Below are 16,911 nucleotides of genomic sequence, written 5' to 3' on the forward strand. Positions count from 1 at the left end.
CAGAGAACTGTCAAAGAAATAGCGGAGCTCTCTGCAGAGACACTTTTTGCTGGACTGGAATTCCTCTTATTTTCATCCTACTTCTTCTTCTTCTTCTTCTTTTTCATCCTCATCCTCTTCTTCTTCTGCTTCTTCATCCTCATCCTCTTCTTGTTCTTCTTCTTCTTCATCATCCTCATCCTCTTCTTCTTCATCATCCTCTTCTTCTTCTTCATCCTCATCCTCTTCTTCTTCTTCTTCTTCATCATCCTCTTCTTCTTCTTCTTCTTCTTCTTCATCATCCTCTTCTTCTTCTTCATCATCATCCTCTTCTTCTTCTTCTTCATCCTCATCTTCTTCTTCTTTTTCTTCATCCTCTTCTTCTTCTTCTTCATCCTCATCCTCTTCTTCTTCTTCATCCTCATCCTCTTCTTCTTCTTCTTCTTCATCCCCATCCTCTTCTTCTTCTTCTTCTTCATCCCCATCCTCTTCTTCATCCTCATCCTCTTCTTCTTATTTATTTATTTATTTATCGAGTTTATATAGCGCCAAAGGGTTTGCTCAGCGCTGTACAATAGAGGGGGGACAATACATGAAACAGAACAGTAGCATCAAACAGTACACAAGGGGTAAGAGGGCCCTACTCTTTCGAGCTTACAATCTAGGAGGGAGGGGGTAGAGGCACAGGAGGAAACGGCTGTGGGGGATGGAGTGGTAGGAGAAGGGAAGGGCAGCGGCTGTTAGGTGAGGGTGGGGTAGGCTTCCCTGAAGAGGTGGGTTTTCAGGGAGCGCCTGAAGGTGAGGAGGGAAGGTGACAGTCTGATGGATTGGGGTAGTGAGTTCCAGAGGATGGGGGAGGACCTGGAGAAGTCTTGCAGTCGTGCGTGGGAGGAGGAGACCAGGGAGCAAGATAGAAGGAGGTCCTGTGAAGAGCGAAGGGTACGGGTAGGGTGGTACCTGGGAATCAGGTCGGTGAGGTAGTTAGGGGCAGTGTTGTGAATGGCCTTAAAGGTCAGGGTGAGCAATTTGAATTTAATGCGTTGGGCAATGGGGAGCCAGTGGAGGGAGAGGCAGAGGGGGGTGGCAGAGGTGGAGCGGCTGGTGAGGTGGATGAGTCTGGCCGCTGAGTTCAGGATGGTCTGAAGCGGGGAGAGCCTGCACTGGGGTAGGCTGGTGAGGAGGGAGTTGCAGTAGTCCAGGCGTGAGATAATCAGGGAGTGTACTAGTAGTTTAGTGGTGTCTGGGGTAAGGAAGGAGTGTATCTTGGAGATGTTCCGGAGGTGGAGCCTGCATGTGTTTGTGAGAGATTTGATATGAGGTTGAAAGGAAAGGTTTGAGTCCAGAATGACGCCAAGGACCTTGGCTTGCTGGGCGGGATTGATGGTGGTGTTGTTGGTAGTGATGGAAAGGATGTGGGGGGGGGGGGCGCGGGCTGGGGGGAAGATGAGAAGCTCGGTTTTGGAGAGGTTGAGTTTGAGGAAATGGAGCGACATCCAGTCAGAGATGTCGTTTAGGAGGTGAGTGATGCGGGCGGAGAATGTGGGGGTGAGGTGAGGGGTGGATAGGTAGATTTGAGTATCATCAGCATAGAGGTGGTAATTGAAGCCGTGGGAGTGTATGAGTTTGCCAAGGGAGGAGGTGTAGATGGAGAAGAGAAGGGGTCCAAGGACAGAGCCCTGGGGGACCCCAACAGAGAGGGGGAGTGAGGAGGAGGTGGCACCGTTGTAGGAAACGCTGAAGGAGCATTGGGATAGATAGGACGAGAACCAGGAGAGAGCGGTGTCTCTGATGCCAAGGGAGAGTAGTTTATTAAGGAGGAGGGGGTGGTCGACTGTGTCAAAGGCCGCGGAGAGGTCTAGGAGGAGGAGGACAGAGTAGTCGCCTTTGGCTTTGGCGGTTAGTAGATCGTTGGTGATTTTGAGGAGGGCAGTTTCGGTGGAGTGAAGGGGACGGAAGCTGGACTGTAGTGGGTCAAGGAGGTTGCTGTCAGTCAGGTGGGCGCTTAGGCGATCGAAGACCAAGCGCTCAAGGAGCTTGGAAGTGAGTGGCAGCAGGGAAATTGGTCTGAGGTTGTTGAGGTCAGTGGGGTCCAGGGAGGGCTTTTTGAGTATGGGGGTGATGTGCACATGTTTTAGGGGGGAGGGGAAGACGCCAGTAGAGAGGGAGAGATTAAAGATGTGGGTAAGGGAGCGGATGAGGGAAGAGGGGGGTGACCGGAGGAGTTGAGAGGGGATAGGGTCCAGGGGGCAGGTAGTGAGGCGGGCTTCTGAGAAGACTCTGCTGACTTCCTCAGTGGTAGTAGGGCTGAAGGAGTGCAGTGATGGGGGGGTTACGGTAGGCAGGGCCTTGGGTGTGGTGGGGCGCAGTGCCGTTGCGAGGTCAGAGGAGGGGAGAGATGAGGGGGTGATGGAAGGGGGGAGGCTAGATGGGGAGGTAGATTGCAAGTTGACTATGTCCTTGCGGATTGCGTCAATCTTGTTGTGGAGATGAGTGGCAATCTCGTGGGCGGTAAGTGAGGTACTGAGTGGAGGAGGGGGGGGAGAGAGCAGGGAGTTGAAGGTGGAGAAGAGTCGGCGAGGGCAGGTGGAGAGGGTGTTAATCAGGTTAACAAAGTAGGCCTGCTTGGCGGCATGGAGGGAGGAGGTGTAGGTGAGGAAGGCAGATTTTTTCTCATCCTCTTCTTCTTCTTCTTCTTCTTCTTCTTCTTCTTCATCCTCATCCTCTTCTTCTTCTTCTTCTTCTTCCTCATCCTCTTCTTCTTCTTCTTCTTCATCCTCATCCTCTTCTTCTTCTTCATCCTCATCCTCTTCTTCTTCTTCTTCATCCTCATCCTCTTCTTCTTCTTCATCCTCATCCTCATCTTCCTCATCCTCATCTTTTTCTTCTTCATCCCCTTCTTCTTCCTCTTCTTCTTTTTCATCCTCTTCTTCATCCTCTTCCTCTTCTTATTTTTCTTCTTTTTGTCTTCCTCTTGCAGGCCACTGCTCATGCGCAGATTTTTTATCGGTAAAAAATCGGCCGATTTGCCCACTAATTGCCGCGAAAATCGGCCGATCGGCAAATTCGGACGATTATTTTCCAACTTTACCAAAAAAAAAAAACGGCCAAAATACCAAAAAACGGCCGAACAAATAGCGCACTAACGATCCGAAAATCGGCCGATTTTATTTTCGGCCGAAAAATTGGCCGATTTTCGACCCATCTATGGCCTGCATAACTCATCCTACAGATTTGTTTCTTACTCTGTGCAAGGACTACTCCCAAATCTGCCATTTTGAGCCCATTAGGCCACTGGCTTCATCAGAGGGATAGGCCTATTCCTCTAATGAAGCCACATGCAGGGCTGCTGTAAGAAACCACGGGGCCCCATACAGCCAACCTGACAGCCCCCCCCACCCTAATACAGTTTACTATGCTGCAGTTATGAATGAACATAGTGAGTGATCAGTACTGATCGCCTGTTGTTTTTATTCAGGAAAGGAAGAATGGGCTGGTAAATGTGACATATTCACTGGACCCTTCCCCCCTTTCTGCATTCTATTGTGTGCTTGCAGCTGCCGATGGGAAAGAAAGGAGGAAAGCTGACAGCACTGCCTAGGCCTGGGCAGCAAGGGGAAATGTATGGTGCACGATGAGGGTGATCGGTGCAGCGGGGGGAGGGGGGGGCAATTACTGGAACTGATCCCCTGTATGGCTCTCTCTGCAGCAGTTGACAGCTGGCAGGAGGGAGAGAAGAAGCCAACATTTAGCTGCTCCAGAGAGAGCCATACAGGGGATTAGTTTCAGTAACTGCCTCCCTGCCTTGACGATTACCCTCCCTTCCCACATCCAATTCACCTAGCTGCCTGGGCCTCATATAGGGGGGGCCAGTGCTACCCCTTTATCTACGGCCCTGGCCACATGACAGTGACGCAACGCACAAGGGGCAGAGCCAGGGACGTCAGCACACCATACAGGAAGACAGGCAAAAAGTACACTGAGCCCGGGTAATTCAGTAAGCAGAGTTTATCCACCACCCAAAAGGAGATGTGCGAACTTTCATGACACAGAATGTGGTTTCTATCCACACCTTAAGGGGACAGTACAAAGCTTGTTCTCTACAGTGCACCAGACAGGCGCACAGTACCATGCGAGTGTTTAAAAAAAAAAAGTTATTAAATTATTGTGTTAATATGGAAAACACTATGATGGTTCAATTTTTTGGAGCATTGTAGAGAATACAGTAATATGATAAATGACACCCTAAAGATCAGCAGAGTGGTAGGATTTATATAAAGTAATATACAGATCCATCTGGGACAACACCAATCCAGACTAAAAAACCCCTTAAAGGGGAAGGCACATCATGACCTAGTTTCTATAGGTCTAAGCACCAGTGTGGAGCATATGGGGATTAACCATAGAAGATTGGTGTGACGCACAAGAGTGATATACTGGATACAAATTGGGATTCTCATATTTTTAAAACACCGTAACCTTTCTGTGTTTTTTGGTTTCTTTATTTTCACAAGTGTGTATATTTAACTGCAGCGCTGTATCGTAAGAACTTGAAAATGTTATTTACTTTTACTTTGAGGGGACCATACACTCGTTGATTTCATGGATTCAATCATTTAAAACTTAATGATGATGTATACAGGATAAATGGACTTTTTTACGATCTAATAACAAATGGCTGGAATAGGGTGTTTAGTTATGTACCAGGTGCATCTATCATATTTTTATTTGCCCATTCTGAAACAATTCCACTGTTCTCTGAATAACAATTGGTTGGTTTGCATCCAGCACCATCATGTGTGTGTTAGACAAATTTATGAAATCTTGCACTGTCCAAGGTAGATTGGATGCTAGCTTTAAAGGATATAGAAATTATTTCCCCAGTTACCCAACACCACCAATAACCTGGTGGGACTTTACTGGTACAGAAAACGGACAACCTCATGTTACTGTAAAAAACATGTTTATTGAAACATATTTTCCAAAAATTTACCATAAAAACAGTATTTAGCTAGTCAGCCCAATAAATGAGAGCATTTATGTCTAAGTCCTCCAGAGGTCTTTGTGTTTCGCTTATTAGCTTCCTCAGGACCCCAAAAGAGTTGGAGGCAAAGAAGTCCAATGCCCTAGATCAACAAGAGCGGTAATATAGGGCAGCAGCATTCAAACAGCGGTCAAAGTGGTCATAGATGAACATCCGCACACACGGTCACCTCCCCTCGTACCCCACAATATTAGGCCTATAAGTGACTCACTGACAAGAGAGGCAGACAGCAGATCTATCCACATGACGATGTCATTCATATGTGATACATCTTGTGCATATTCTAAACAAAGTAATCTGGTGGCGCCAGCGGGGAAAGACACACGTAGAGGGCGATTGCCGTTACCGTGTTTTATAGGAACCATATGTGGATAATCTTAGTGACTGACACAGAAGAGTTATTGGACGTTAAAGCAATCTATTGATACTACATAATTACTGTCCGATGGTGGACCTTTTCTACCTCTACCTTTGTGTGGGGATAACCAGATTACTTTATGGAGAATATGTAAGCCGTGTACCGGGGTGGGCTCCCCAGGATACAGTGAAGTCATGAACGAGGAAAGCAACCCCAACACCAGCTTTTGCCACAACAGAATTTTACTTAGATGTGGCAAATAAACACAACCACAAATGCTGGAAACATACAATAAGTTTACATACACCCAGCCCAAAGGCTGAGACCCTTGTGCTGCACAGCACGGCGCCTTCTGATGATGAAGGTAGAAAGTGTAGTAATTTACCTACTGGCGGGCACAACTAAGCTGCCACACCTTACCTGTTATTACCCTAAAAGAGCAGGAATCAGTGTATGGGTGTACGGTATGGGCTAGCCTGCGGTGCAGCACAACAGCTTACAATCTTACACAAATCTACAGTATTCCCCCTCTCATAACTGGTCCTGTAGCACATGCCTGAGTATTCCTTCTGAGCAAAACACCAGTCTGGCTTGAGTTTGTAGGATTTTTTCAGCTCTCCAATGTGAAATGTCACTTTAAGTGGTGGAGTCCTTCCAATAATCAGTAACAACACTTGCGGCCTGACACAAACAGAGACCCTAACTATCGACCTGGTCTCAGTCTATAGGCGCCAACACTGAAATGAGGTGCGTGCATGATCTTACTGACCCGGGTCTGCTTTGCATCCGCTGGTGACTCTGAACAGAACAAATGTCTTTCCAACAGACCTGCGATATTGCAGTGTATGCTGCGTTGTTCCTATGCTCTCATCAGCTTCCTGGCAGAAATCTCATCAGCTTCCTGGCAGCATGTCATCAGCTTCACCCAGCTGCAGCTCACATGGACCCTTCATTCAGCATTCTCCAGAACATGGCTCCTGTCTCCTCCTCCTGTTTCCTCAACTCCAACTCTGTGTGAAAACTACACCTCTTCATGAATATACAAATATCTATGCAGTCTGAGCCTGTGTTAGAAAAACAGTGACATCTTGTGGCTAAACCGCAGAATTTCAGTCAAAACATCAATTTACTTCCACACAGTGTTCAAACAATGAGAGCTGTTTCCCCATCTCACAAATATACACAAGATGTATCAGTATCACATATGAATGATATCGGCATGTGGATAGATCTGCTGTCTGCCTCTCTTGTCAGTGAGTCACCTTTGTGGGGTACGAGGGGAGGTAGCCGTATGTGCGGATGTTCATCTATGACCACTTTGACCGCTGTGTGGATGCTGCTGTCCTATATTACCGCACATAATGCTGTAATTTATTGGGCTGACTAGCTAAATACTGTTTTTATGGTAACTTTTTGGAAGATATGTTTCAATAAACATGTTTTACACAATAATATGAGCTTGTCTATTTTCTGTACCTGTAAAGTCCCACTAGTTTTTTGTGGTTATTCATATGATATATTAGGGATGAGGTATGTTTGCAGTCTGGTTTATATAACCACCAATAACCTGTTTGTGGAGCTAACTTAAACAGAGTTGGTCCATGATGTCAGCACGCTACTGGGAGGCGTTTTCATCAAAGGAGTTGGGTGAACTAAACAGCTGCATTGAATGCAGGGAGGCCAGGCGGTGGAGAGAATGCACAGGTGCCATTATATGCGCTATTACAAGTTCTGTTTATGTGAGTGTTATTTTGAGGTTAATTAACTTCATTTTATATTGGGAAAGCATTAGATGGTCCTATTATTTATTTTTTGAGGAATTGCCCTATGTGGTAAAGACTGCATTATCAAGCACATGGATGTCTCCCTTAGCCTCGGTTCACATTGCTGTGACCCCATTGTCGTGCAATCTCCAATGAGACCATGTAGTGTGACTTGCTAATGTGACTTGAGAGTCTTTGGCATTGAAGTTGCATTAAAGTAGTGCAGGAACCTTTTTATGAGCCGTTGTGACTTGAGTCGCATTTATCGGAATGTCCGCCATTGAAATGAATGAGTTTTCACTTGTCATGTGACCCTGTGTCGAAAGTCACATGCCAAGTTGGACGGAGGATTTTGTGAACTGGCTGGCATTTCACAAAGAGAGTGTGACCGAGGACCTGGCTATACTATCTATATGATAAGTGTTTTTTTAAAAAAAATAAAAATATACATATATATGTCAAATCCTGACGGTAAGCAAATGAATGAAGAGCACATTGGATGAATATGAATTCTGAAAACTTTAATTTCTGTGGACACTTTAACGATCTTTTAAGAGTTATGATCGTGTATTACTGAAGCACATAACTTTGTGACAGTTTTGGGTGGAGTGCCATTGAAAGTGGTTTAGTTCTCTAATTTTGGATCACTAATGTTATAGCTTTAAAGGGAAATTTCTTTTGAGGGGAAAAGAGAAAAGGTTGATCACTTATCTGGACTTCACTGTTGACTGAGACCCAGTGGGTGGATTTTTGCCTACACCTGGTAAGGTAATGAGAGACCTTACCATGACTTTTAAGCTAAGCCACCATTATTAATGACAGGTCATTTTGTCTAATATATTTATATGAAAAAATGAATGCCATTAGGACTGCAACAGTCAGATTTGAACGTTTGACATCTGCTGGTCTGCATTCATCACTGTGACTTATATCTCTGCTGTGCACACCTGCCCTCATTAGTGATCTTTACACAGTTACAGCATCAAACCCATGCCTGAATGACATGTCTGTGTGTTTGCTCATGCCCTGGATAGAGGTCTGTCTTTCCCTGACTTATGTCTGACTATCTATGTCTCTGATTTCCCTGTGCACTGTCACTGCATTTGTGCTCTGTTTTATTGTGCTTAGTCAGATCTTCAGTCCATTTGTCTGCCATTGCTCCTTTTAGCTGTCTGGAACCTCAAATCGCTTTTCAGCTCCTGACCTGGCCATCAGTCTGCTAACTCTGCTACTGTCTGTCACTTGCTGTGAAAATCTGTCTCAGGACATACGCTGCTTTACCATCTGTCCTGCTTGATCTCAGCTTTGGCTTCTGGCAGCATTGAAGGTCCACAGAACTCTACAACAAAGACATTGTGCAGGAAATTTGTGTTCTTTCCCTCCAGTGGATTCTCTATTTCAGTATATGGACATCTAAGGTCGGTGAAAGTGATAGTGCTGAAACCTTATCCTTAACTTGCCATAGAGACAATATTCTGGATTTGCATTCTGTAATATGCATGTTTACAGGGCAAAAATAAATACAATCTACAGGCATCTGCCCAATAGATGGCAAATTTTTAACAATCTATCCAATGAGTGTAAATGTGGATCTTTATTGGGTTTTATGTATGCTTTAATACCAACTAAATCACCTGCTTGGACATCACCCAATATTGCTGCATATATGTAATTATAAATGATTTATATACAGTGGGGCAAAAAAGTATTTAGTCAGCCACCAATCGTGCAAGTTCTCCCACTTAAAAAGATGAGAGAGGCCTGTAATTGGCATCATAGGTAGACCTCAACTATGAGAGACAAAATGAGAAAAAAAATCCAGACAATCACATTGGCTGATTTGGAAAGAATTTATTTGCAAATTATGGTGGAAAATAAGTATTTGGTCACCTACAAACAAGCAAGATTTCTGGCTCTCACAGACCTGTACCTTCTTCTTTAAGAGGCTCCTCTGTCCTGCACTCATAACCTGCATCAATGGCACCTGTTTGAACTTGTTATCAGTATAAAAGACACCTGTCCACAACCTCAAACAGTCACACTCCAAACTCCACTATGGTGAAGACCAAAGAGCTGTCGAAGGACACCAGAAACAAAATTGTAGACCTGCACCAGGCTGGGAAGACTGAATCTGCAATAGGCAAGCAGCTTGGTGTGAACAAATCAACTGTGGGAGCAATAATTAGATAATGGAAGACATACAAGACCACTGATAATCTCCCTCGATCTGGGGCTCCATGCAAGATTTCACCCCGTTGGGTCAAAATGATCACAAGAATGGTGAGCAAAAATCCCAGGACCACACGGGGGGACCTAGTGAATGACCTGCAGAGAGCTGGGACCAACGTAACAAAGGCTACCATCAGTAACACACTACACCGCCAGGGACTCAGATCCTGCAGTGCCAGACGTGTCCCCCTGCTTAAGCCAGTACATGTCCGGGCCCGTATGAAGTTTGCTAGAGAGCATTTGGATGATCCAGAAGAGGATTGGGAGAATGTCATATGGTCAGATGAAACCAAAATAGAACTGTTTGGTAGAAACCCAACTCATCGTGTTTGGAGGAGAGAGAATGCTGAGTTGCATCCAAAGAACACCATACCTACTGTGAAGCATGGGGGTGGCAACATCATGCTTTGGGGGGCTGTTTCTCCGCAAAGGGACCAGGACGACTGATCCATGTACAGGACAGAATGAATGGGGCCATGTATTGTGAGATTTTGAGTGCAAACCTCCTTCCATCAGCAAGGGCATTGAAGATGAAACATGGCTGGGTCTTCCAACATGACAATAATCCCAAACATACCGCCCGGGCAAGGAAGGAGTGGCTTCGTAAGAATCATTTCAAGGTCCTGGAGTGGCCTAGCCAGTCTCCAGATCTCAACCCCATAGAAAAACTTTGGAGGGAGTTGAAAGTCCGTGTTGCCCAGCGACAGCCCCAAAACATCACTGCTCTAGAAGAGATCTGCATGGAGGAATGGGCCAACATACCAGCAACAGTGTGTGCCAACCTTGTGAAGACTTACAGGAAACGTTTGACCTCTGTCATTCCCAACAAAGAATATATAACAAAGTATTGAAATGAACTTTTGATATTGACTAAATACTTATTTTCCACCATAATTTGTAAATAAATTCTTTCCAAATCAGCCAATGTGATTGTCTGGATTTTTTTTCTCATTTTGTCTCTCATAGTTGAGGTCTACCTATGATGCCAATTACAGGCCTCTCTCATCTTTTTAAGTGGGAGAACTTGCACAATTGGTGGCTGACTAAATACTTTTTTGCCCCACTGTATATCAAGTCATCATTTGTTCAAAAACTTTGCTCATCTAATGGCCAAATTGCACATCTATAAACCTATATTTCTTTATGCAAGCAATAGGTGTAGCTGATCCATCAGCACCACATCCCCAATTAAGTATATAAAAAAGAAGAAAAGGTATATGGGACTTTTAAGGTGCTCTTTCACCTTCAGGAAAAAATACTCATACACAGTTTTGCATAAAATACATCACGTTTTATTACAAAGTATTAAAACCAGGGAATACACCCATAAAATCAGTAAATGGATGATATCTCAACATTCAGTACAGTGAACCCCAAAACACCTTCCTAAATTGAAAAGTTCTGTGTAGCATATAATAGATGCAGAATTTTGATTTAAATGGAAGAGTAGGAAGGTGTCATCACCCAACGTGTTTTGCCAGTTGGGCTTTTTTATGGATAACCTGTAAACAAGCTGGATTACCCCCTATAGTAACACTCTTGGGACTACTTTTCATTCAGTCATTTATGCATGGATGTTCACCGATTAATATAATAGTCCAAAGCCCATCAGCCCAGCCTCAGAGCCATTTGAAATATTAAGGTACCATGTGGTTTGGCTCCCCATTGTGACCATATTTTCTCGGTTTATCAGCTTTCCTCAAAAAATGGTTCCTAGTCTGTATGCTTTGATTATGATAGTAGGTTTTATGTGCACTGTGTTGATACTGTTTGCTGGAAGTGGGACAGAACAAATTGTTTTAAGAATTCATATTCAGGCGGCTTTATATATTAATAATTAGAGAAATTAGAAACCAGATTTAAATCTTTAGATGCATTTGCCATGTGGCTTCATCATTTCATCAGTGCTATCTATAATATATATATGACACTAGGAAAAGATTAGAACCCCTGTCGGTTTTTTTATTCCTCTGCATGTCCTCATGGGGGTGATTCACCTTCTCTACTTGTCCTGGTGACCAATGTCACCAAGAATGAAAGTCATGGGAAATCCAAATTTTACAGCTGTCACTAGAAGAAGAGGTGTGGGTAAATTATTCAATGAAGACAACCATTCCAGTCCATCTGTCTAAAAGAGGAATTCCCTTCACTTCAGTTCATTAAGATTTCCTTCCACTTACTGTCGGGGAAATCTCCTTAGTGTGACCTAGAAAGCAAAATATACTCTATAGGGTTTTATCAATTCTTTACTCTATCCAAAACGAAAAAAAACCAAACTGTTTTGTGGATACATAAACTGTAATGATCTTATTTTGGACATATGCAAAAAGCCTCTTGAGTCTACAGTTGGGCCTTCAGATCATCAGTATATTTTAATCAAAAATCTCAGAACATTCTGTGTCCACTAGGATGTTTGGTTTACATTTCACACAATAGAAAAAGCCATAGTTGTCTAGGTTTTTGTCTGATGTGTTCTTTACAATATTGTCCATTTACTGTCTAGATCAGGGTTTCCCACTCAGCGCTCCATGAAACCTTAGTATTCCTCCAGAGGTGGCTAGGGGTTTCTTGAGAAATTTCTGCCTCTCAAGTTTCAATTTACACCAATGATCTTTTTAGCTATCTTCCCAACAACCATAAGTGTGGAAGAGCATTCTTCCCAGTGACCATCACACTAAGGTATCATTGGAGATATTGTCATTTTTAGTAGGGTTTTCCTGAGACTAGAAAGTTATTTCAAGGGTTCCTCTGTGTTGAAAAGCTTGAGAAAGGCTAGTCTAGATATTAGAAGCAGTAGACCTAGTTCTTTCATACAATGATGTAGGAAGGTATCAAGCCATACAACTACATGTCAACCTCTTTATTCTCCACTACTACAGTCCTGGCATTTAAAGACCTGAACTTTCACCTCCTTGTTAACCACAATCCCTTTTGTACAGTAAAGCGCTACACCTACAAGACTCATATTTAGAAGGTACAAAAATGGGTATTTCTTCTTCCTGTTGAAAGCGCAATAGTTCATACTTTGACTTAACAGTGATTGTTGCCTAAATGCTAAAGTAGGCAAATTCACAACAATAATAGCTCTGGGTATAGATGTGTGATATAATGATGCTGTTTATGATACTAAAAACTGCCTTTCAAATGCATTGTTTCCTGTTGCGAAAAGAAGCCAGAGACCCAAAAGCCGATTGACAGGATATCCTTTTTTTAAAGTTATAACCATTTGTAAGGAATCTCAAACGATGAAATGCGCCTGGTCTAAGCACCATATTTTGTTTTAAATGTGCGCTGAAACTATTAGCGCAGCTGGCTTGAGATTTCCATCTTGCATTTAGCAGTAAATTGCGGCTCAACAAATATTTTCTTGTTTACCTCCCCATCCCCTCTTTCTGTGAAAGAAAATAGTTGTGGTGTACCCTTTCTCTGGTTTTCAGAATGCTTTTAGGTTGAGTGTATTTTTCATCCATTAAGAGCTTTGTGAAATTATCAGCACGGCATGGCGCTGCCAACTAACTGGTTCACCATGTGATTTGTCCACAGCTGTACGTGAAGCTGAAGTGTGATGACTCTCCACTCATGGAGCACGTTGATCAATTACTCGGCGAACTGGGTGCTGAAGACACGCAGCAAGAGTCTGAAACTGAAGACGCCCCGGTGGACAATGTTGATGATGATTTTGTCCAAAGTAGCGATGATGAAGCAATGGAGTCTTGAAATACATATAATTTTAAAATAAATACATTTTGATTAATAAACCAATTGAGATCTCTAGTGTTGGCTACTGTTATAAATGGAGTACTAGTGTACATGAAACTGTAATATGTTTGTATTAAAGGGAATTGGGGGAAGAAGAAAAACTACAAAAGTGCAGGCACAGTTCTGACACTTCAGGCTTAATTGGCACCTTGCTGATACCTCCCACTCCTATGCATTCTATTGGTCCATCACTATGATAGGCTTCATTACTGGCCAAGAGAAATTTGCTAAAAGTGGAGAGGGGTGGGCACACTTTGGTACAAAGTGGAGAGGGGTGGGCACAATTTGGTACAAAGTGGAGAGGGGGGGGGGGACACTTTGGTACAAAATGGAGAGGTGTGGGCACACTTTGGTACAGAGTGGAGAGGGGTGGGCACACTTTGGTACAAAGTGGAGAGGGGTGGGCACAATTTGGTACAAAGTGGAGAGGTCTGGGCACACTTTGGTACAAAGTGGAGAGGGGTAGGCACACTTTGGTACAAAGTGGAGAGGGGTGGGCACACTTTGGTACAAAGTGGAAAGGGGTGGGCACACTTTGCTACAAAGTGGAGAGGGGTGGGCACACTTTGTACCAAAGTGGAGAGGGGTGGGCACACCTTGGTACAAAGTGGAGAGGGGTGGGCACACTTTGCTACAAAGTGGAGAGGGGTGGGCACACTTTGGTACAATCAGGGAGTCCTTGAATTTTGTCAGAGCAGCTTGGCATTTGATCATTACTATAGGCTTTTGGAAGCTCCTGTGAAGGCACCTTATACCTGAGCACTTCCCCCTCTCCTCAATGGCAAAGCCTCTTTAAAAGGGTTATGTTAAGCACAATACATTATTTTAAGGTGTCATTTTATCTTAATAGTCAGTGTTCATATGGGACCAGAACAAATGAGGGTATACAGGATGTAGAATCAGGAAACCACTTTTTTTATACTGCATAGCACAAATTTGCACAAGTATGCAAAGTCTTAGTTCATTTCTTTAGAAAGCAGCCCCAGCCAGTCAAAAAGTCTGTATTATGCCTACTTTTGCTCTCTGTGTAGAAGCAGTGATCTCCCTCTAGAGGTCAGACATACACCTTGCTGATTTAGATCTAGAGCTCTCCAATCATCAAACCCCATTTTTTCTACTGATTGGTGGGTTTCATTCAGCAACAGCTTTTTTGGACCTTTGCAGAGAGACCACTGCTTCCATGCAGAGAGGAAGGTTCCTGCTTGCTGACAGAAGACAGGGTTTTCTAAAGCTGCTTTCTAAAAAAAAGGAATTGAAAGACTAAATCCACTAATTATTCCATGGCATGGCACAAAAGATGGGCAGACTGAGAGTTTGGTTGCACCATGTTTTGCAACAGGGCCCAGTCAGACAATGTCATTGCCTTTTCATACACCATATTGGCTAGGGGCTTTGCTTATCAACAGAGTGCTTAAGAGATGTGACACAATGTAGATGACATTATCAAACTTAAAGTGGTTCTATGGGCAGAAGTTCTTTACCTTAATGTGTTACTAAACCCAAAACCCTGCATTCACTATTTCTGGTCTCCCATAGTACACAGAACATGGAAATTTAATTATTTTAGTAAATATAAACTGCTAAATACCTTTTCTCATCAGCACTTAGAGCAGTCTTGTGACTTCTATCAGTGTCCAGCCCAGCACTAGCTAAAGCTTATAGGAGGAGTTTTCTTTCTGATGTAGGACGATGCAAAACCCCTGACCTCTGTCTGACCAGTGCTGATTGACCCTGTGCTGATCACATGCACTCTCCCAAGAAAAAAAAAACCTCTCTAGCAATATACAGCAAACTGAGCATGCGCAGAATGACTAAGGTTCAGTCTGTCTTCTCAGGAGATAACAGGTGGTCGCTTGAAAAAGAGGAGGAACAAAGAAGAAAGGATCAAACGGCCCTTTAACACAATGCAGAGGATTAGCCCCTTAGGTTCCACAGTGAGTATAACAAGCATGCTTTACTGCATATACAGGTGAAACCAAAAAAATTAGAATGTCGTGCAAAAGTTCATTTATTTCAGTAATGCAACTTAAAAGGTAAAACTAATATATGAGATAGACTCATTACATGCAAAGCAAGATAGTTCAAGCCGTGATTTGTCATAATTGTGATGATTATGGCTTACAGTTTATGAAAACCCCAAATCCACAATCTCAGAAAATGAGAATATTACACGCAATCCATACAACAAGGATTGTACATAGAACAATATCGGACCTCTGAAAAGTATAAGCATGCATATGTACTCAGTACTTGGTTTGGGCCCCTTTTGCAGCAATTACTGCCTCACTATCTTGCTTTGCATGTAATGAGTCTATCTCATATATCAGTTTCACCTTTTAAGTTGCGTTACTGAAATAAATGAACTTTTGCACGATATTCTAATTTTTTGAGTTTCATCTGTACAGACTGATGTTACTGTTGTGGGTTTAGTAATACTTTAATGCATTTTATGCATTCCAGTAAAAAAAACCTTCTGTATGCAGTTAACCCCCAGCCCTCGTAATACTTACTTGATCCTGATGTCAATTCAGTACTACTAATCCACTGGCTCAGAGGCTATTGGCTCCTGCTGCTGAGAGCAGGGGGCAGGGCAATGGGCACACAGAGGATGGCTCAGGAGTGAGCCCTCATGCGTATCTAATAGCAAATGGCTTGCTATGGATGCACGTGGTGTGGGGGGAGAGCCAGGAGCCCAAGCAGGGGACCATAGAAGAGGAAGATTGGGGCTGCTCTGTGCAAAACCATTGCACAGAGCAGGTAAGTATAACATGCTTGCTTGTTATTTTTAGAAAAAAAATAAAAAAAATTTCCCTTTACAATTACTTTAATAAAATGATCTATTACCAGCACATCTCCATAGATTAGGACATTTTTTTATCCAGCTATTTATTAAGAAACAACCAATGTGGCACTCTGCCTTGAAAAAAGGGACACCCTACATGGTCCAGAAAACATTGGCTGTTTTGTAAGGACAAATATGTTGGTTTCGTGAAACATTCTTCATCTACAGAGCTGTGTTCCTGGTAATGGACCTTTCACTACCTGTCAGGGAGAAAAAAAACAACTTGTCAACTTGTCTGACTAGTTATGTCGCTAATTAGAAGCTAGTGCTACCTGTGTTTAGAAACGTACCATCTCCTTATGTTTGCAAGACGGCACTTATGCTGTCACCCCTTCTTTAGATTACACCTTTTAAATAAATTCAAGTTATTGTGGAATGGGGAAAAAACACCACCTGTGTTTGTAGAAGGATTGGTCCTGCCTGAGTACACTTTACCTTAAGTACACCTCCCTGCTTTGTATACCAAATACATTACACAGAATCTTTACGCCATTCACTTTGAAGGCTGTTTATTTCACTGGAGTGATATACTTGAGAACATATTTCTTATTCTGCTTTCAGAGTAGCCTTGATATTTTTTTTATATCTGTAGTTTACTTAATGATTCTTCATGTAAATTACAAATCAGTATTTCTGTACCTTTTACTAAACATGAATAAACAAGTTAAAGAGACCCAGTCACCTTGACCATACAGGTGCTCATACTATCAATTCACTAAAAGAACATTAAAGAACACTGGGGAACTGGAGAAAGTACAGAGAAGGGCAACCAAACTGATACGAGGCATGGAGGAGCGCAGCTATGAGGAAAGATTAGAGGAACTGAATGTATTCTCTCTTGAGAAGAGGAGATTAAGGGGGGATATGATCACCATGTATAATACATAAGGGGGGATATGATCTCCATGTATAATACATAAGGGGGAATATCATCTCCATG

General features: G+C 43.1%; 1 protein-coding gene across 1 annotated transcript in view; it reads left to right on the top strand.

Moving 5' to 3' along the window:
* LOC149470197 (uncharacterized) overlaps positions 1-13,144 on the top strand; it is a 693,606-nt gene extending 680,462 nt beyond the window's left edge. The window contains 1 exon segment of the mRNA XM_089666341.1: positions 12,914-13,144. Coding sequence (XP_089522467.1) covers positions 12,914-13,087 — 174 coding nt within the window. The 3' untranslated portion in view covers positions 13,088-13,144.
* Positions 13,145-16,911: the final 3,767 nt, after the last annotated feature.

This window comes from Staurois parvus, unplaced genomic scaffold, assembly GCF_062004578.1.
Source record: "Staurois parvus isolate SC_StPar_1 unplaced genomic scaffold, SC_StPar_1.0 ptg000051l, whole genome shotgun sequence".
Classification (NCBI taxonomy): Eukaryota; Metazoa; Chordata; class Amphibia; order Anura; family Ranidae; genus Staurois; species Staurois parvus.